This window comes from Lithobates pipiens, unplaced genomic scaffold, assembly GCF_037356315.1.
Source record: "Lithobates pipiens isolate NorthernLeopardFrog02 unplaced genomic scaffold, aLitPip1_a1.2 Scaffold_16, whole genome shotgun sequence".
Classification (NCBI taxonomy): Eukaryota; Metazoa; Chordata; class Amphibia; order Anura; family Ranidae; genus Lithobates; species Lithobates pipiens.
The window spans coordinates 419,247,208-419,269,527 of NW_027507748.1; the positions used below are offsets into that span (position 1 = coordinate 419,247,208).

Genomic DNA, 22,320 nt, shown 5'->3' on the forward strand with positions numbered 1-22,320 from the left:
CAAAAATCCCAGAACCACACAGGGGGACCTAGTGAATGACCTGCAGAGAGCTGGGACCAACGTAACAAAGGCTACCATCATTAACACATTATGCCGCCAGAGACTCAGATCCTGCAGTGCCGACATGTCCCCCTGCTTTAGCCAGTACATGTCTGGGCCCGTCTGAGGTTTACTAGAGAGCATTTGGATGATCCAGAAGAGGATTGGGAGAATGTCATATGGTCAGATGAAACCAAAGTAGAACTGTTTGGTAGAAACACAACTCGTTGTGTTTGGAGGAGAGAGAATGCTAAGTTGCAACCAAAGAACACCATACCTACTGTGAAGCATGGGGGTGGCAACATCATGCTTTGGGGCTGTTTCTCTGCAAAGGGAACAGGACGATGATCTGTGTACATGAAAGAATGAATGGGACCATGTATCGTGAGATTTTGAGTGCAAACCTCCTCCCATCAGCAAGGGCATTGAAGATTAAATGTTGCTGGGTCTTCCAGCATGACAATGATCCCAAACACACTGCCCGGGCAATGAAGGTGTGGCTTCGTAAGAAGCATTTCAAGGTTCTGGAGTGGCCTAGCCAGTCTCCAGATCTCAACCCCATAGAAAACCTTTGGAGGGAAGTCCATGTTGCCCAGCGACAGCCCCAAAACATCACTGCTCTAGAGGAGATCTGCATGGAGGAATGGGCCAACATACCAGCAACAGTGTGTGACAACCTTGTGAAGACTTACAGAAAACGTTTGACCTCTGTCATTGCCAACAAAGGATATATAACAAAGTATTGAGATGAACTTTTGATATTGACAGAATACTTATTTTCCACCATAATTTGCAAATAAATTCTTTCAAAAATCGGACAATGTGATTGTCTGGATTTTTTTCCACATTTTGTCTCTCATAGTTGAGGTATATCTATGATGACAATTACAGGCCTCTCTCTTCTTTTTAAGTGGGAGAACTTGCACAATTGATGGCTGACTAAATACTTTTTTGCCCCACTGTATACTGCTTACTGTGCACTAATGCACTGTATTATACTGCAGTAAACCTACGATAATGCGCTGAAACATAATGCGTTAAATGTGCAGTAATGCACTGCAATATACTGCGGTAAACCTGCAATAATGCACTGAAATATACTGTGGTATACATGCAGTAACTCACTGCAATATACTATGGTAAATGTGCAATAACGCACTGAAATGTACTGTGGTAAACCAGGAATGACGCACTGCAATATACTGTGGTGAACGTGCAGTAACGCACTGAAATGTACTGCAGGAAACCTGCCCTGACAAAATAAAATGACACTAAAGTTAAAATGAATGGTCACACTATTCTCATACTGTACTATAACTAGATGCACAGTAATGTGACACTAAAGTAAAAATGAACATTCCCACTACAAAAAAATTGGCACTGCAAAATACTGCTGTAAACGTGCACAAAAGCACTGAAATATACTGCGTTAAACGTGCACTAATCCACTGCAATCTACTGCTGTAAACCTGCTATAACGCACTGAAATATATTGCATTAAACGTTCAGTAACGCACTGCAATATACTGCAGCAAATGTGCAATAACACACTGAAATATACTGCGTTAAGTGTGCACTAACACACTGCAATAATACACTGAATCTTACTGCGTTAACCATACACTAACGCACTATATTGAATTAAACTTGCAGTAACACACTGCAATATACTGCAGTAAACCTGCAATAACACACTGAAATATACTGCATTAAACATGCAGTAACACACTGCAATATACTGCGTTAAATTTGAAATAACGCACTGAAATATACTGCCATAAACATGCAATAATGCATTGCAAAGTACTGGGGTAAACGTGCAGTAATGCACTGAAATATGTTGCAGGAGGCCTGTCCTGACAAAATAAAATTACACTAAAATAAAAATGAAAGTACTCTCACGCTGTACTATCACTAGACTCACACTAATGTGACACTAAAGTAAAAATTAATGATCCCACTACACTCACACTGCAATAGATTCACAATAAACTCTGATACTTTACACACACAATAGAATCACTATAGCACACTCGCTAGTAGCAGAGCACTCGCTAGTGCAGAGCACTGTTCAATCTCTCTCCACACAAATATCACACTGCAAATGGCCACAATGGGAAGAATATTTTTATAGTGTGGGGTGGGACTAAGAGCAGTAAGCCATGATTGGATAATAATAATTGGAGTGATCATGACAGTGTCCAATCATGGCTCTGAGAGTGCTATGTGCCCTGATTGGGCAAAGCTTTCATTGCTTTAGCCAATCATGGCTTCCAATGCACCGTGTGGCGGAGAGTGCATTGTGGTAATTTGGCAGGCCCAACGATCGATACGTTGTGATAAATCGGGTGTTTGTCGAATGGGTGAATAGCCAATGTTCGGCTCAAACTCATGCTTGAGCTGAACCATTCGCCCAACTCTAGTGGCCACAACTATATGAAGACACATGGGGCAGCCCTGCTGCTACAGGTGACCCCAGCCCATGCTCTCCCAGTGGTTCGGCAAGTTTATACAACATTTATGGTATCATGTGAGGGCACCTGTCAGCTAGAACCTTGTATCACTTTTTTTATAGGGTCTTCTTCCCTTGCATCTTCCTTACTTCAGTTGGGTTAGGATTTTTTGACTTCATGCCTTCATCCCTTTGTACACATTGACTGTGGAGGCTCTCAATGTGTTCCAGGCCCATCCTCTGCAGAATCTATCTGTGACCCCCCCAACACCATTTAATCAGTAAGCAGATCTGACTTAAATGTATTTGAAGCACTGCAGTCTCTTGCTATCACTACTACCTGGCATTTGGAGGATCAGCCTGTTGTCTCCATTCTTGGATGTTTTAAAGCTCTGCTGCAAATATACATATGATTTGAGTCATTCCTCTATGCATACTGGGTGGGATGTTCTCTTTTGTGAGAAAAGTTGTGAAATGGTGGACTGTTCCCTTTATTAATCAACAAGTCTACCGCCTTAATAGGAACACTTCTAGTTAGTTGGAAGACAAGATTATGTTAAATATTTTATTAACTGGCAATTAGAATTCCTCCTGAAATCCCAGTGTTAACTGGTCTGGCTGCCCTCTGTTGGTAGTGACCGTAATTATGTTAGACCATGTCAAAGTGGGTTAATTTCACTCCAATACGATCTTCCCATAGCTGTGGTGGACTCCTGTTTCAGAGAGTGCGTAGGACATATAACATATAGTATTCAAACAGTATTTGACTTGTTTGGCCTTTGATTTACATCACCTCTTTGGCCTTGTGCTTGACAATGTGACCAGTTATGTCATGGGTGGCCAGGGTGTGCTCTGGGCCCACCCTTGCCACCCAGTCTAGGGAGAGGTGATTTGTATCCCACCCTTTTCCTACTTCTGCAATAGTTGCTTACAGACTCTCTTGGCTCTAGCTCGGCCCACAGGGCACAAAATCAGAGGTCAACTAATCCCTCTTCATAAAGGGTTGCTCTCACTTCAACAAATAGAGGGCTGATTGCGCATCTTGATGGGCCCTTGAGCAGCTTCCCTTGCTTCTGGGGCCCCTTTTGCTCCTTAATATGGCCCCCTTGTTACTGCACAAGGCCCTGCACCTTCCCAAGTCTGAAGCTGTGCCCTGTTCGTGCCACTGCACTCTTATTCAGGAAGACCCCCTGATCTTGGACATGAAAACCCCCTCATGGTATATGTAACCCCTTAAACGTACTCCAGAGGGACTCCTTTACCTACAGTACGTGGTTTGATAGGTGTTCCCCACTTCTCAGGACATTGGCTCATGTGTTCAGCCATGTACCCTCATCTGGCAGTGGCACCCCCTTTGAGGAATGCTCTTGTGACCTCATAGAGAGACTAAAGAGATTTTCATTATGAAGCTTGGTGGTCAGCATCTCCCCAACTTATGTAAGATCTGTACAGTTCGGGTCTTGCTGGGTTCCAGTTTTGACAGTCATCTGACACCAGTGGGTGAGGCGGTCCAGCTTAAACCATCTCTTAAAAGATCCACAGCAGAATCCCTCCCAGGATGACCTTCCTCTTTGCTATTCTTTCCCAGCTCTGTCCATCTCAGTTTCTGGTTATGAGCAGGTCTGTGGCCTTATCTCAGTAGTCTACATACAGTATTCTCTGTTTTAATTCTTCAACCTCTTCAGGTGACTGGAGTAGTCTCTCCTCTCTTTTCTGTGCAATTCCATTAACTTTAATTAACGATTTTGCAATGCCTTCACCACCTAGAAAGAGTCGAAGTTCCCACAGCAACAAGGAGAGTTGCCTGACCCCTATGCTTGATGATGCTTAGAGCATTAGCCTCACTGGAATGGTCCTTTAGAAGGACATTGCCTTGGAAACTTTGGAGAACATCTCTGTGAGGCCCTGTGCCTCCCTGGATTGTTAGAAGGATGGACACTTTAGATTCCTGCTGCAGATACTCTCTATAGTTATTCATGGGACCTCTACATTGGAAATGGTCCTCCTTCCTTGCTTGACTGGCAGAATCCTGCAGCAGGTCCTCTAGATACCTTCCCTTGTGTTGCCCTTATTCATGTCTATGCTCATAGCTTTTCGGCTAAATTTTGTGTCCCATGCTTTAGCTGATGATGCTTCACTGGACTGGACCTGTGGGGATCAGGAGCTTCCTAGCTTAGGCAGCATTGTCTGCATTCTTCTGTAGGCCCAAGTGTCACCTAGGGGTGTCAGAAAGGATGTGTTAGATTTCATGTTCCCCTCGGCATCTGCTTCTTTTGGGCATTCTCCCAGTGTTTTGTTTGAATGGTCATATCATGCTGTTGGTCCTTCTCTCCTGTTTGGGAAATTATCTCACTGGTTGTTAGCGAGTCCTGGTTGAGCAGTTTTTCGCTACTTCAGGTTCAGGTTTATTCATTCGTGTGTAGTCATTCCTTTTTGGTGCTGACCTTTTTCATCCTGGCCTGAAGCATCATATTAATCCTCCATGCCATGGAGGTGATCCCTGGAAGACTGTCAATACCCAGACAGAAAAGATTGGAGTACAAAAGATGACCTTACTCTGAATATTTGTTTCAAGAGCTGTACACCTTTGCCTAACTAGGCATTCTACACCACACTGTTACTCTTTCACCAATTAAGGTGCTCTGTCCTCCTCCTCCTCTCAGGGGCCTAAGTGTGTGACTCCTTGCAAGCCCTGTGGACTGGGGGCCCGCCTGGGGGACATGGAGGAGACCCACAAAAATCTCAGAATCCCTGAATGCAATAATTTTTAATCTTTGGTTATGTGATATCCATCTATTGCATGAATAATAAATCCCTTGAAGAAGACCATGAATGTAGGGATCGAAATGCCTTGGGGTATTCTTGTGCATCCAATGGGGTAATGTAATTGCAAACATTATTTTCATGGTGTAATATCATTATCAATGAGGGCCACTTTGTTTTTATCTTACAAACCAGGGCTCATATTTTAAACTCTTTGTGCACTTGAATCCTTTTTTGACCAATTAAATAAAAGAATTTTAACAAAATATTTTTTGATGGTTATCTTGCTGCTAAAAAAACCCCTTGGGGAACCTTTCCATGTGTTTAATCCTCCGTGCTGTTAGAAAAAAAATAATAGGCTAATACACACACAAATTGCAACATCAATACTTAAAAAGTTAATTACATAAATGAGGGTGCTAGAATCATAGACTGGGCTTCCTCAAGAAAGACCCAGGAATAATATACTATAAATAAAGAATAGGCAGCACTCTAGTAAGCTAGTGTTTCAAGTTTTATATATTTATGAAAGGAAGCATCATCTAAAGACTTAAGTAAAAAATAAAAAATTGTGGTACTTGTACATAATACAAAATCTTCCCAGAGTTCCTCTATCTAGACAAAAGCAAACTCTCAGCTACAAGCAAAAAAAAAAAATATTCCTTTTTATCAGGACAGGGAGGAAATCCAGGCTGAAAGTAGAGCAATTAACAAGCATTATTACACATGGATAGATACTGGAAAAATCCTTCAGGTGGCATATGGACACTTAGGATCAGGTGGAAGTGGGAATTACATTAGTCTGTTGTTGCGTGTCAAAATGAACGGCAGTGCATTGCACCAACATATGTAATGAGTATTGCCATCAGTGGCGGCTGGTGCTACTTTTTTTGGGGGGGGGGGGCAAACAAACCACCCGCCACCACCTACACCATTCGGATGATCCCCCCACTTCCCACATCGCTCGGTCGGTCAGACGATCCTTCCTACATCGCTCGCTCATCCACCCACCAGCCCCACACTTACCCCATTTAGGTCACGGCAGCTTTGGCTCCTTGCTGAGTCTCTTCCTCCTTGGCAGCTTCCTGGCAGCTTCCCCTGCATTTCCTCCTCCTCGGCAGCCAATATGGTCGATTCTCCTCTCAGCTAAACTGGTCTTAAGACCCGCTTCCCGATTGGCCGGGGGGAGAATCAGGAAGACAATAGAGAATATTAAATTGCTATTGGCACACAACTAGGTGGGCTCAGGGAACAGTGCTCTGCACCTGGAGCCCACCCATTTTTGAAGCCAGTTAGAGCCTCAGGATCTAATCATGTGCTTCCAGAAAAAAAAAAACATTGAAATCTATGGGTTTGGTGCCCTCCATGTAGATTAGGGGCCAGGCGCATGGATTAAGGGGGTGGCGCCTCTGTGCCCCTTATGGATGGGCCTCCACTGATTGCCATAATTGTTGCATTATGGCAGGGCAATAATGTGATTGGGCCTTAAATATTGACTTATTTATGGTGCCTTCTGAACTTCATACCAGACAACATTGGCCAGCAGTACTCAGGTAAATATGTCAAAAGCTGAGCTACATAGTTTTGTTTAAGAGATTATGGTCTCTGAAGATAAAAATAGTGGGTGTTTGATATGCCCCTAGATTTATATTACACGTGTGTCCCTATGTTGTTGCCTACATATAATTTGAATATCTGACGATGACATAAAATAAAACAAACCTCCCCAAAAATGTGCTGTTTTTTTACCAGCATCTGACCACTGGCTATTAAATATTGCCCGCTTTAGTATTTATCTGTTCTTGTTGTCATCTGTGAATTGCTATTGCACAAACTGCTGTGACACTGAATGAATGATAAACATGTTTAATTAGGTGTAAAATGCTCTTCCTATCAATGGGCTGTCTCTTTACAACTTGACAGGCTCGGCTAAAGAGCTTACCAGTGCAGATTAAGCCTAAAAAAAAAAAACTGTCTTCTCTCCCATCTGTTAAGGAGTTGTCACTCGCCATTCAGCTGCCAGTCTAAACTAAGTTTGAAGACTGTTTTTTTTATATTTTGTATAATATTTTTTATCTGTATTCATGCTTAGCCTTCATACAATTTTACCTTCATGGTAAAATAAAAATACATTTATTGTTTTTGTTTCTTCTGAAGCTGTAGCGAGAAGAATGCTTAATATTTTTTGGAAAATACTTTTGGGATTTTTCTTTGTGACAATATTGGAAGGACAGCTACAAACTTTAACAGGTAATGTTCGGATTTATAACAAAAACCTACCTATGTCAAGAAATTGAATTGTTATTTTTTTATGCTGCATCATAGTACATATTAGGCATATGCCATGCTGAGCTGAATATATGCATATTTTATTTGTCAAAAAAAGGATGTATTTAATATAAATTGTGTTTACACCATTAATGGTAGCACAGTACGTATAGTCTACATTTTTTAATAGCTCTCAACTATTTTTCATTAACTTGTCATGTAAAACTTTTGTTTTATGAGTCCATAACCTCAATCAGGATGTTGTCTCCAAATGCAGTTAACCTTTCCAGTTTCCATGGTAAACTTTCAACAAATTTCTAAATTACTTATGTGAGCTTTACTTGAAAAAAGTTGTTAGATATAAAAGTACAAAATGAAAATATTGAAGTGTCCATTGAAAACTATTTGAATATTTCTGACATCTTTTTTTGCTGTAAAGGACTCATCAAAATAAAATATAGATATAATATGGAAATCAAAAAATTTGTGCTGCCAACATGATAACTGATATAGCTATGAAATTTAAAAAGCCTTTCCAAACAGTAAAACAAAAAGGCCCCTCTACATATTGTTCTCATATAGATAGCATGGGGCACCTCTGCATTAGTAAAGCTAGTGAGACATGAAACCATTTCTGGTATTGATAATAGTTGTTTTCATTTGTATGTTGTGTAATAGCAATGATACTATAATCTATAGATCGGTTTGCGTGTGACTTTTGGCAAAAAATAAATAAATCAGAAACTGCAATGGCATAAAGTTTGTAGAGTGAATTGGTTGAGTCTGCAATAATTTTAGGTGCTATATTATTATATAGAAGATTCTAGTGAGTCATTCATAGATAAATATGTGAAAACGTCTGGAATTTTTAATTTCACATTTACGTAAGTTATAATGTATATGACATTGGGCCAATACGAATGACATATGGTAATTGTATAATCACAAGGCACATTTGGCCATAAGAACATGGAGCTTGCCTGGCTAGAGAATTAAACCCTAGAAAGGGAGTAACTTGTGTTGCTCCCAGCAACTAGGACATCCTGAATCTATTGGTTAACTTGTCCTACAGACCTACAATAATTAAGGAGAGGAGGTGATGGTTGGCCGCATACCTCTTTTCCACTCATGTAGATTTAAATGTTCTCAGTATTAGTAGCTTTCTTACACAGTGCATATAGAGTTTATTTATTTACTTTTAGGTACATTCGTTCTTTAAAGGGCAGCTTTTTTAAGAACAAGTACACATTGATAGTAATATTCAGCCAAACCGAACCAAAGAAACATGCTTATGTTATTAATTAAAACTTGGCACACTGTGTGAATTCAGAGGAAAGTGGCCAAAAATGCTGAACTCGTACTCCTTTGTTATACAGTCTCTAATAGTTGGGTAAAGCATATTTAAAAATTCCTGACTCAGGCTGTTCTATCAATGGACCATTTTCTCTAATATTACACAGTGAAAGAGAGTTTACTAGTGCCTTTTCATGACAGCACAATAAGTAATTTGACTGGTTACTTTAAATTATTTCCAATTAATAAACCTGAGCAACAATCTGCAAGTCTGGATTGTTAGTGGAACATAAGGACTAGGTGACCAAAGCACAGCAATGGTAATATAACAAGAACATTGAGGGGTCTCTGATAGAACTAATGCATTCTGAAGCTTGCTGTACATAACAATTTTGGTCTAGCATTAACCTTTTAAGTAAGTAAAGTTGTATGTTATAAATAATAAATGCTTTAGAGAAGAGTAGATTTAATTTAGGAAATAGTATGCAGTAATTTTTACGCTTGTGCAAGTTTTATATATGTCTGTAACAGAATGTTGACTATTCTGACAATCTGACAAATGACAATTCTTTTTGCACATTCATCTTCTATTTAGTTTTAAAGCAAAGCTGTCAGAAAGGAAATATGAGTGCTTCCCCTGCTGACATTTTTTAAAGCTGAGCTCCAGGCAAACAGTTAAATACACAATGGAAGACATTTAAGGGAGCTCTACCTGCCAAATAATTTGCTGTCCTGTTCATTAACTTTAAATTTACACAGCTCTTCCATACAACACAGCTCTATATAATAGGACAGGAGACTTGATTTGTTTTTCTCTATTGCGGTTAAGTAGCCTCAAGTTGCCCTCAACCACCCCCCCCCCTCCGCCACGTGTGACTAGACAGTGAAAGCAGAAGCAGCTGACCGATGAGCTCATCCCTCTATCACACAGCTCTCTCCTCCTACCAGCACGTTCAACACGTTCCATCAACACATAAACATGTGACTGCTTGAGCTTCCTTTTCCAGTTTAAGCTCTGCTGTAAAATGAACAGCAAGAAGCTGATATTGGGTCAAATTCAAGTGCTTTACACTGCTTGCATTTACAAAATACATTTAATAATGTAGTGACCAACACAGGGCTGCATTCATTTATGTCTTCCATACCTGCCTGTTTGGACCTAACGTCATACTACAAACCTAGCTATTTCCCTCTTCCCTGATATTCTATAACCTAAGCCAACACTAAGACTGCCAGGAAGTGCGGAAATACTTATAATTGTGTTACTGTTGGTTCACTGCTCCAAGGCCTGAGCCACAACTGGGGTAAGATAAATGAGCTGGCAGAAGTATTGAATGGAAGATCAGGCAAAGGCAGCCAATGAATGATTTTGCCGACACAGATCTAAGTTTCAGATCAGACCCAGAAGCAGCGATCCACTAGTAAGCAGACAATGAAATCTCCTAAAATGTATTTCTGCAGCTCCCATGGCTGTTAATGCCTGGATTGGAGGTCAGCATGGGGAAGGGAAATATCTACTATATATATGCAATTTGACTTTAGATCTGCTTTAAAGGTGCAAGGCTGTCATGCTCATTCTTCTTTCATTGCTGAGTAATGGTCAGGAGCTTAGACAGTAGGGAAGCTTTGATCAGAAATACAACACCATGTCAGTAGTATCACCTCTGAAATCTTTAGGATGGCATTATACCAATGCTTCCCGTAATCCATACAATATCTTAAGTTCTTAAATAACTTTCTCTAGATGTTACAAGCTTTTTTTTAATTGTACCACATGCTTCCCATGAAGATATATAACCATTTTTACAAATATTTAAAAATATGTCCTGTGCTAGAGGTAATGCAAATTGTATTTCTCTACCAGCACTGGTAATTATTGGCTGTATTGTATATTATTTTTTCATTTAAGCTTTACTTTACAGGTTTGAGGAGTTCATGAGTTCTATTTTTTTGTCTCATCTTGTTGCAGATTCGGGAACACTTTCTGATGGTATTGTATATAGAGGACTTACAGACGTGCAGCATGGGTTGGAAGAAGGGAGTGGATTATTGCCAGAAAGCAATCCACCTATTGCTGAATCAGTCAGCCAACACTACAGGGGTTTCCTGAAGAGAAAAAAGAGGGCCATTTTATTTCCTAGTGGAGTGAAAGTGTGCCCTGAAGAAACATTTGATCAGGCCCTTATCAATCATATGAAATTTTTTAAGCTTAGAGGTAAGCTACTAGTGTTCAATACAACAGATATGTACTGAATCAAATGCCATTTTATAAAGACAGTTATAAAAAAAAAGCATGTCAAGTATGTTTATTATAGTTCCTTCGGTGAAATAGATTGTGTTTCAGGCAGGTTTCCAAAGCTCCAATGTATTAGTGACAGATAGCATTAATCAGCACTACGGGGATCTTTAGGGAGATTAATTCTGATGATGAACTCTGTATTAGGCATATCCCTGCTGTGGTTAGCTCCCATAAATAGCACCTGACACTGTCTAAACCAAATACTACTACTAAATAATTACGTAACTGTCATACATGTCAGACATTTATACATGCGTAATACGTAATTAGAAAAAAGGTGAGTGTGTGGTATTTCACTGAATGTCAGCAATATCTGTCTACTGTAACACACTGTAAATTGTCAATTTTTTTTGTTATTTTTATAGCATATTCTTTCCACAACAAAAAAAAGCCCATGTGATATAATACAGTCTTTACAAAATGTTTAAATAATAATGGAACAGACACACATCCTGGTGTTAATAAGTTCTATGTTTTGCTAGAAATTAGGTCACTGCTTATAGTGTTTCTGTGTTGAAGACACAAGGTTAGCATGTGGCTTCTTGGAATTGTCAATGTGGATGAAAGTTTTATTATTGAATAGAACTCTAAAGAGAGAAAAGAAAAAGGATAAAGCAAAAAGGGGGAATTTTTGTTTGTTTGTGGGAGGTGGAGGTATGGCAAGGAAGAAAGTGGAAAAATTGAGAAGGAAAAAGAGGGAACTCCAGGAAAGAGCTTCCCTCTGATTGTCCCTTGCCTGAGGGCCAGTCAGCAGAAATATAAGCCAAAGGTTTCTTTGAATATCCGATTAAGTCTCACTATTACGGAACTTAATCACACAGGAAGGTTTTCCTGTGTGTTTTCCTGTGTGAAACTGAAATAATTCCAGTAAAATCAGGTGCAAATAAATTTGCCTTCTCTACGAGTCAGTGGCAGTAAGATCTTCCATATGATTGATCTCTTTAACTACTGAAATCCACAGGCCTAGTGGAGTACTGAACCTCCTAGAAGGAGGTTCAGTACTCTTCTACTTCAGTGGTATGCATGATCTTGCTTTGTTGTTAAGGTGAATGAGCAGAGATTTTTTTGTGCTGGGTCATGTAAAGGAAAAGGGCCATGGGGTCATCCCAGAGTACTGTCACTGTGAGTTATGTGATCAGTCTTTGGATTTCTATCCAAAATGAATGCAGAAGTAGACATTTCCAATGAATGTGTAGTAGAGTTCCCCTAGAGCCGTTGTTTGAGAGAAGGTAACAAACTCATCAATGGTTCATACTGGTAGAGGCACCCATTGGAATGGGTTTTATGGTATGTTTAGGGATGAATTGAAGTCATTGTATTTTATGAATGTCAAGATACTTTATTTAACAAAAGATATCTTTTGTGACTTGAACTGTCTACTTCCTCAGTTTAGAGGTGACACACTGATGTCTGTATATACATTTACAGCAAGGATGCCATCTGTGTTTCACCTTTAGACTGAGGAAGTGGCCAGCTCAAGCTACAAAATACATCTTAGGCGAAATAAAGTAACTTAATATATAATACTCCTGTCTCTGCCCAGAATAGTGTTAGTCACTCTTGATATAGAAACGTAACTATAAAACTGTTAATCCATCGTGTAACATATTGTCTGATGGCTGTGAGTAGGGAAAGGAAGTTCATCATCAAGGTGTCTAAAAAAAATGAAGTAAACTGAACTCCCCCGATATTTAATGTCACTAAAGGCCCATTTGAAGGGAAAGGTATTTTCTTATTTTGAGTATAAACTGAAGTTTAATTTAGTGATCACAAATAAACTTCTAACATTTAGAAGAGATGGGTCATCGATGAAGTTTTGTCATGGTATCTTTATTTTGATGAGGAGGTTATAGTGCTATAGTGTTTTTTTGCTGTCTGGAGTCGTGTATGAGAACTTTTTGCGTGTGAGAGTATGGTGCAGTCCTTTAGGGGTTTTGAGAATAGCACCTGACTGGGACTATGGGAACAGTGCTCTGCCCATGAAGGGCAAAGCAACAAGTTTACTTTATTCCTGGAGCCAACACTTGCTTACGTGAATTTTCATTTTGCTCCCATTCTGACTTGTTTGATTAAGGATGGAATAAAAAAAAGCCAAGTGCAGGCTCTAAATTGTGTTGTGGAGCTTGGAAATGGCTGAAGACTGTCTTGCCTTGCCCATGTCACAGCGTTGGGTGCCTATGTAGCTGCTCACCAAGTGTGTTGAACTCTAGGCAAGGATCTTAAAGTGGATGTAAACCCTCACATATACCCAGTGAAGTGAATAGCCTCAAATAATACACAGAGATGAAACAAATCTCCCTCATGTACAGATAGTTGTTTAATATTTACAGTTGTGTGAAAAATTATTTGCCCCTTTCTGATTTTTTATTTGTTTCTATACTTGTCACACTTAAATGACTCAGATTATCAACATGTTTTAATATTACACAAAGATAATCTGAGTAAATATAAAATGCAGTTTTTAAATGATGGTTTCAATTGCTAATACTTTTCTGGTGGTGTACACAGCACACAACACAGTGCAACCATAGTGTGGTTGCTACTACTTTTCTGGTAGTGTACACATCACTCTATACAGTGCAGCCATAGGGCAGTTGCTACTACCTTTCTGGCGGTGTACACATTACACAATACAGTGTAGCCATAGTGCAGTTGCTACTACTTTTCTGGTGGTGTACACAGCACACAATACAGTGGAATCGTAGTGCAGTTGCTACTACTTTTCTGGTGGTGTACATAGCACACAATACAGTGCAACCATTGTGCAGGTACTACTTTTCTGGTTGTGTATGCAGCACATAAAACAGTGCAACTGTAGTGCAGTCGCTACTACTTTTCTGGTGGTGTACACATCACACAATACAGTGCAGCCGTTGTGCAGTTGCTATAATATTTCTGGTGGTGCATACATTACACAATACAGTGCAACCGTAGTGCAGTTGCTACTACCTTTCTGGTGGTGTACACAGCATTCAGTACAGTGCAGTGTGATGTTGCCAAGTAAAATATACATCTTGTCCGGAAAGGCCACCAAGGAGAGGCAGACGCTCACAGGCCACTAAAAGAGGGCAAGCAGGTTCTGTGTCTACAGTCAACAGTGCTGGTCACTGACATGGTGCATCCTCTGCAGGTGGCCGTGTGGCACGATTGTCCTTTTGTTTCTGCTGCTGGCCGTGTTATTGAGCCAGAACATGCAGAAGAGTTGGTGAAGTGGATAACAAAGCATCCTCATCCTCCTCATCCTCCTCATCCTCTGTCACCCAGGCTCAGAGTAGTTTGCCTTCCAATGCAACTGCCAAAGTGGCCTATTGTACCAGCTCCTTGTCCACAGCCACTCCTTCTCTAGCCCCACCGTCATGCATGGAGGAGTCCCCCAAACTATTTGACCACAATGTCGGGTACATGCTGATGGATAATGCACAGCGATTGGAATGCTCCGATGTTGGTCCTCAGGTTGAGGAAAGGAATAACATGAGCGTAGAGAGAGGGGGTGCCCAAGAAGGACTAGAAACTGGCAGTCATGTTCCCCCAGCCGCAGCATACTGCCAAGTTTGCTCCAGTGATGAGGAGGGAGGGGAGGTAATTGCATGCCCCTGTTAAACAGGGGCAGAAAATTGGGCCTTAGGCAGTGATGATGATGCCCTAAAGCAAACATATTGCTGGAAGCTACCATCATCAAGATTGAGGAGGAATAGGATAGTCACTCAGCATAGGCAGTCTTCAAGGGATCCCACATCCATAGAAAAATTAATCAGTTGATATAATATTTCATAGCAGGGCCCGTTCCTGCACCCAACAAGCATATCTGTGAGGAGTTAGTGTTGTGGCACCACCAACACCACTGCCTAAGGCCCAATTTTTCTGCCCCTGTTTAACAGAGGCATGTAATAACAATTCTTGATATAATATTTCATAGCAGGGCCCATTACTGCGCCCAACAAGCTTAACTGTGAGGGGTTACAGTGTTCTAGCACCTGCAACACCTAAGGCCCAATTTTCTGCACAGTATTTAGGGCAGACCATATAGTATATATACTTCTGTTCAGAGTATATAGTGCCTAGGGCCCCCCCACGCCATTGTTTTTTAAAATTTGGGTGCAGGGTTCCCCTTATTATCCATACAAGACCCAAAGATCCTTGTAATGGGCTGGGGGAACCCATGCCTTTTTTCTCATATTGCCGGGACCCGACAATACATTACATTACATTACATTACAGCCGCAAGCAGTTTTAAATGACTTTTTTCCTTTAGAAATGTAATTTTGCTCTGGTATTGTTCTAAATATGGGAAAACTGCGCCACTTTACGGGTATACTATAGACACCCCACAGGAACGATATTTAAAGGAATATTTCATTTTTATTGTTTCACTTTAAGCATTCTTAAAATCACTGCTCCTGAAAAAACAGCCATTTTTTTACATTGATACATGTCCCCTAGGGCAGGACCCGGGTCCCCAAACACTTTTTAGGGCAAAACCTTGCATATAAGCCTTTAAAATTAGCACTTTAGATTTTTCATGTTCGTGTGCCATAGACTTTAACGGTGTTCGCGTGTACGAACAAACTTTTTTGCATGTAAGGATGTTCTGGTGTGAACCGAACCGGGGGGGGGAGGGGGGGTGTTTGGCTCATCCCTACTGCTGTTATGATGTTCTTGTTATGAAATTATGAAATGCTGTATTCATTTTATGGCAGATGTAACGGGACGCACACCTTCCAAAAAGTTAATATTTTGTCTGATCAGTACACAGAATATTTGCCTAAAAGTCTTGGGGATAATCAAGATTTTTTTTGTTAAATGTATGATGAGCCTTTTGCTGCGTACACATGACTGGACTTTCCGGCAGACTAGGTCCAACAGAATCAGTCCGTCGGACATTCCGATCGTTTTTCTTTTAAAAATCAGATGGACCTAGAAATAGAACATGTTTCAAATCTGTCCGACGGACTCAATTCCTATTGGGAAAACCGTTTGTATGCTAGTCCGGCCGATCAAATACGATGCAAGGGAAGCTATTGGCTACTGGCTATTGAAGTTCCTTTTTTAGTCCCGTCTTACTCTATCACATTCAAAATTAACGGACTTTCGAATGGACTTAGTCCATTCATGTGTGGGCAAGTCCGTTTGTTTGGAAGTCCATCGGAACTCCACCGAAAGTCAGTCGGGAAGACCGTTGGACCTAGTCTGCTGGAAAGTTCGGTCATGTGTACGCGGCATTTGTGTTCTTTTTGGTCAGCACTGGCTTTGGCCTTGGAACTCTCCCATGAATGCCATTTTTGCCCAGTCTCTTTCTAATTGTTGAATCATGAACACTGATCTTACCTGAGGCAAGTGATGCCTGCCGTTCTTTAGATGTTGTTCTGGGCTCTTTTATTACCTCCTGGATGAGTAATTTTCCAATCCTGGGAAGGTTCACCACTGTTCCTAGTTATCACTTTTTGTGGATAATGGCTCTCTCTGTTGTTCACTGGAGTTCCAAAGCCATAGCAATGGCTTTTAAACCCTTCCTAGATCAATACATGTACATTACTTTGTTTCTAATCTGTTCTTGAAAAAAAAAATCAGGAAGGGGGCACATACTTTTTTCACACAACTGTATATCTGCTGTCTTCAGCTGTATATATCCTTTAGAAAGTGCTCTTCGTGTTACAGATTTTCTCTTCCTGTTTACCACTGGGAGTAGATTATTGGCATACAGCCAAGACAGTTGTTTGGAGGAAAGGCACACAACCCCACTCCACTGTGGGAAAAGAAGAAAGGAATGTACATATCTGTGCTCTGAGACAACAAGCTTTCTGCTGATCTATTTATAGCAACCTCCTATGACACACACTTCAGTCGGCCATCTCGGAGAACTTGTCAAAAGCTATCAGGCTGATAACAGAGGAACTGGGCAGGAGAAAGCTATGAGACACAGTGCTTTGAAGAGAGATAGGAAAACAAATTTCATGAATCGGGTTTACATCCACTTTAATACACAGTTGAAGTACATATATGGAAGCTATGGTACTTTTGCATTTCTATCAATCCACAGTTCTGCCACACAGCATATCTATACTGATAATTTAACTTTTCTCTGCTGCAATTAAGAACTACAGTTAAGAAATACAACTAGGTCACATACACAGAGAAAAGGAGTTCAAAGTAAGGTGAGAAAAATATTATGGCTGACATGAAAAAGTAAAGAAAGGAGTTTGTAAATGGTAGAAATGAAGCCTGGAGTTGGATAGAGGCAGGTCTAGGTCTGTGATTCTCAAGCTCAGTCCCCAAATATCCCCCAACAAGATAATTTGTGAGTGTTTCCCTTAGATAACATAGCTGTGAAGAATACAAAGCCATTGGCATTAATATAAAGCACCTGTAAAAACTGAAGGAAATCCTGACAATATGTTGGGATACTTGAGGTCTACAGTTGGGAATCACTGGTCTAGGGGCTGGGAATAAATGATAACATTAGAAGAAGGGCTTTCATCATGCTGAGGTTGAGAATACTCCACCTAAGGTTGATATGTTATCAAAAATGATCCCTGACCATTGTATATTTTAGCCTCTTTTTATTTAATTGAATTTTAAGGTGTCTGTTTTGCAGGGTGATTGTTTATAATCTGTAAATATATGTATAATTAAGATCCTTTCCTTCTGGGGTATAAGAATCGTGTTATTTGATCAACCCTTGTTTTAAATGTTCTTTTATCATACAATTTCAAGATTGTTTAACACACAACTTCTTTAAGAGTTCATTAAGTATTTTGTTATGTTAGCACTAAGGGGTTGCTATTTGAAGATTTGACGTCTGTATCTCCTTGGGAGGAGTGTTGGCTGTTCATTTGTTTATGTTTCTACGAATCTGGCTGTGTTAGAGTCTTTCTTTGTCATGGAGGTGGCAGCCTTAGTAACATCTACTGGACTGTATGTTTCCACCGATCTGGTGACAAATCCATACATAATGATGAGAAGCATATCACCAGCTCTGTACCCCTGAAGAAGTTGTAAGATGCAACGTGTAGGGCAGAGCTACATGTGATGCAAATAAACTGGGTGGAGTTGTAGATTAACTCTCGTTGATGCAGATCCAGTGCACAGAATTGCAAGTGTACAGCTTTTGAGCTTTTATAGATGTCTGCAATATGGAAAGCATTATGTAATTTCTGGAAAGATAAACATACCTGGAATGAGCCATTACCTCTGATCCAATTTTTAACTAGCAGTGTACTATAAAAGCTTATTTGCACTATAAGGTCCATGTAAGGAGGTGAGTTCTAGCTAATTTCTGTGTGAAGTGGGACACTGAGGTGTTTTTGAAATTGCACTTCAGCACGTGTGCATGTGGTTTTGTAGCATAGCAATCTAATGCAAGAACAGATTATAAAGTATTTATTTTTTCGCATTATACGGGTATTGCAAACTGTGAATAGACTTGCTAAAGAACTAATTATCTATTTTATTATACTGAAATTAATTTCACTGATGTATTGTTTTCTTTGTTCAGCACTTAAAGCGGAGTTCCAGGATTTTTATGTTTATTCAAAGTCAGCAGCTACAAAAAGTGTAGTTGCTGACTTTTAATGAACAAACATTTACCTGTTCCACAGACTAGCGATGCGGCCGAATGGAGGGTCGCTCCTCTCCCCCTCCTTGCCGCCGACGCCTCCATTGCTACTCTGGGTACCCGGCCGTGACAGCTTTCCTCTTCACGGCTGGGCACGCACAGCACATGTGGGAGTCGCGCTGCGCTCCCTTAGTGGACAGGTGATCTCCTGGGACCTGTCACGTGTCCCAGGAGATCGCCTAGAGGGAGGGTCCGCTTAAGGCGAAAGGAGGAGTCGCTTTGGTGGTCCCTGGGTGGAAGGAGGAAGTGGGACAGGAATTCCCCCTCCTAACGAAGCCCCCACTCCCCCCCCCAAAAAAATGACATGCCAAATGTGCCATGTAAGGGTGCTTAAAGCGGAAGTTCCATTTTTGGATGGAACTACGCTTTAAGTTATATGTTTATATTCACACATGTTGTTATATACATTGCTTCAGGGGTGTGTGCGTGTATTAGGAGCATGGAAGAATCTCTGTGTGTCTTTTGATTCTTTAGTTTATGTTGTGTTTTTTGTGTGCTAATAAGTAGTTCTCTGTAAGTGCTCCAGATGTTGTTTTTTTGCAGCTCTACACTCCGATCTGTCTTCCAGGATGCTATTGATTTACAATGTCCAAAGCAAACCACTTTATCATCAACCAAATGACCAAACCAAACCAAAAGGTGTTCCCCTTGGAACCTCTGAAACACCTTAGTTTTATGATTTTTTTTTTCCAAATAAAAATGTTTTTTGGACCTAACACACACATTTGGGTCTTTTATACAGCTCAAACAATTAAAACAATTAAAACCTGACTGAGGTTCCCCGCCCTACTAAAATAAACAACAAAACAATACAAATAATGGGCAGGGCTGGACTGGGACACAAATGTGGCCCTGGACTTAATCCAGACTGGCCCAGGGCACAGCACATCAGGGTACAGTGCGTATCAGGGCACAGCACATCAGGCCACATCAGAGTACAGCACATCAGGGTACAGCACATAAGGGCACAACAGGCCACATCAGGGCACATGGCCCATCTGTGTACAGGACACATGGCACATCGAAGTACGGGACATATGACACATCAGGGTACAGGACACATGGCACATCAGGGTGCAGGACAGGACACAGGGCACATCAGGGTGCAGGACACGTGGCACATCAGGGTACAGGACGCATGGCACATCAGGGTAGGGAGGGCACGCTGTTACGTCACCACGTGTTACGAGAGGAGGACGGGCTCCTGTTTTGCCGGCCGGCTTGTTTTTATGTGCGATCTATCTTTGGTTTTATGTAAGTGTATTTCTATTATAATTAAATGAGTTTTGAAGTTTTTTACACTATGAGAAGCTTCTCTCTTTTTATATTCTGAGCGTATACATTGGGTATTAATGGAAATGTGGAGCGTCATATGAATCCTCGATACATGGATCGTTTGTTCCTGATTTACAAGGCATCTGGTGGAGGCGAGGGGCTGTCATTAGCTTGATATCATAAAAGCTCCTTACGCTTTACCGGCCGGTAAGCGCATTTATTTGTCGGTGGCTGGGTACAGTAGTGATAAGGAAGTGTGGAATCACTGTGGTGCGATCGACTTTTTCTTCAATACACAAAACTTTCTATGGACTTTCATTTATAGTATTGGTTTATTTATTTACTTTTCTATTGGTGTAGTTCTTTTTTATATATGTTTTTTTGGCGCAGCTCTTTTTCTTATTTTGTTTCCATTTTTATGTGTGTGTGTCCCACAGTGGAGCAGCAGCCTTATTTATTTGTTAATTTTAAATTTTGTTATTTATTTGTTAATTTTTTCAATAATCATTATTCAACTTTGTTTTATATATTGAATTGCACATCAGGACAGGACACAGCACAACAGGACAGGGCACATGGCACAGGACACAGCACATCAGGGCACAGTTCATCAGGGCACAGGACCTTAAAAAGTTAAAAAAGCTATAAACTAGAAGAAAAGAGCTTTTAGAAAATATAAAAATGAAGGAACACTAGTGTCATTTAAATGTTACAAAGAATATAACAGAATATGTAAAAAGGAAATCAAGCCATAATGGATGCCATAATGGGCTACTATGGGATGCATAGTAGCCCATTATGCTTTACCTTTGCAGGGAGACAAAGAAGAAGTAAACCCATCAGGGTTTACTTCCTCTTTAATGACAGGAATAGTACCACTGGATTGGCGCATTGCCAATGTGGTGCCTATATTAAAAAAGGGAACAAAGTCTTTACCAAGTAACTATAGACCTGTTAGTTTAAGCATGGATTCATGAAAAACAGAAGTTGTCAGACAAACCTGATTTCTTTTTGTGAGGAGGTAAGTAAAACCTTGGACAGGGGGGTGGCGGTAGATGTGGTATACTTGGATTTTGCAAAAGCGTTTGATACAGTTCCACACACATGGCTCATGTATAAGGTAAAGTCTACAGGTTTGGAAATATCAGCTTGTAAATGGATAGAAAACTGGCTAAAAGACAGAATTCAGAGAGAAGTGGTTAATAATTCTTACTCCGAATGGTCTAAGGTTATCAGTGCTGTACCCCAAGGTTTACTGCTGGGACCCTTACTTTTTAATATCTTTATAAATGATATTGAGTCTGGGATCAAAAGTAACATTTACGTTTTTGCAGATGACACCAAGCTATGCAGTGTCCTTACAGGATGTCTCCAATTTACAAGCTGACCGCAATGCTCTGTCTAATTGGGCGACTATGTGGCAGATGAGGTTTAATCTTGAGAAAGTAAAGTTATGCACTTGGGGGCTAAGAATATGCATGCATCATACATTCTAGGGGGAGAGATTAAGGGGGGATATGATCAACATGTACAAATATATAAGGGGTCCATATAGTGAACTTGCTGTTGAGTTATTCAGTTTACAGTCAACAAAGAGGACAAGGGGGCACTTTTTACGTCTAGACGAAAAGAGATTTCATCTCCAAATATGGAAAGGTTTCTTCACAGTAAGAGCTGTGAAAATGTGGAATAGACTCCCTGCAGAGGTGGTTCTGGCCAGCTCAGTAGATTGCTTCTAAGAAAGGCCTGGATTATTTCCTAAGTGTACATAATATAACTGGGTACTAACATTTTTAGGTAAAGTTGATCCGGGGAAAATCTGATTGCCTCTCGGGGGACCAGGGAGGAATTTTTTCCCCTGCTTTGGCAAATTAAATCATGCTCTTCTGGGGTTTTTTGCCTTCCTCTGGATCAACTGTGCATATAGAATTGGTTATATGGAATTGTATGATGTTATTTTATTTTTTTATTTATTTTTTTGTGGTTGAACTGGATGGACTTGTGTCCTTTTTCAACCTGAATAACCATGTATCTATGTAACATTGAGGCACAGCACACCAGGGCACAGAGCACACAAGGCACATGGCACATCAAAGCACATGGATCACATCAGGATACATGGGGCACATCAGAGTACATGGGGCACATCAGGGTACATGGGGCGCATCAGGATACATGGGGTGCATCAGCGTACACGGGGCACATCAGGGTACATGGGGCACATCAGTATACATGGGGCACAAATAGAAAAAATGCATCACTAAAACACTATATAACAATGTCGTGATATGTGAAAATAGAGTCAATGCTAATAAAATA

At 40.5% G+C, this 22,320-nt stretch overlaps 1 protein-coding gene across 6 annotated transcripts in view; it reads left to right on the plus strand.

The window, feature by feature from the left end:
- The first annotated feature begins 7,212 nt into the window (after positions 1-7,212).
- IMPG2 (interphotoreceptor matrix proteoglycan 2) overlaps positions 7,213-22,320 on the plus strand; it is a 109,117-nt gene continuing 94,009 nt past the window's right edge. For 4 of the 6 annotated variants that reach the window (XM_077482495.1, XM_077482499.1, XM_077482500.1 and 1 more), the window contains exons 1-2: positions 7,214-7,504; positions 10,785-11,030. In XM_077482495.1, coding sequence (XP_077338621.1) covers positions 7,426-7,504; positions 10,785-11,030 — 325 coding nt within the window. In that variant the 5' untranslated portion in view covers positions 7,214-7,425. Of the gene's footprint in view, positions 7,505-10,784; positions 11,031-22,320 lie in introns of all 6 variants that reach the window. The other 2 variants (XM_077482497.1, XM_077482496.1) reach the window with 1 other exon arrangement.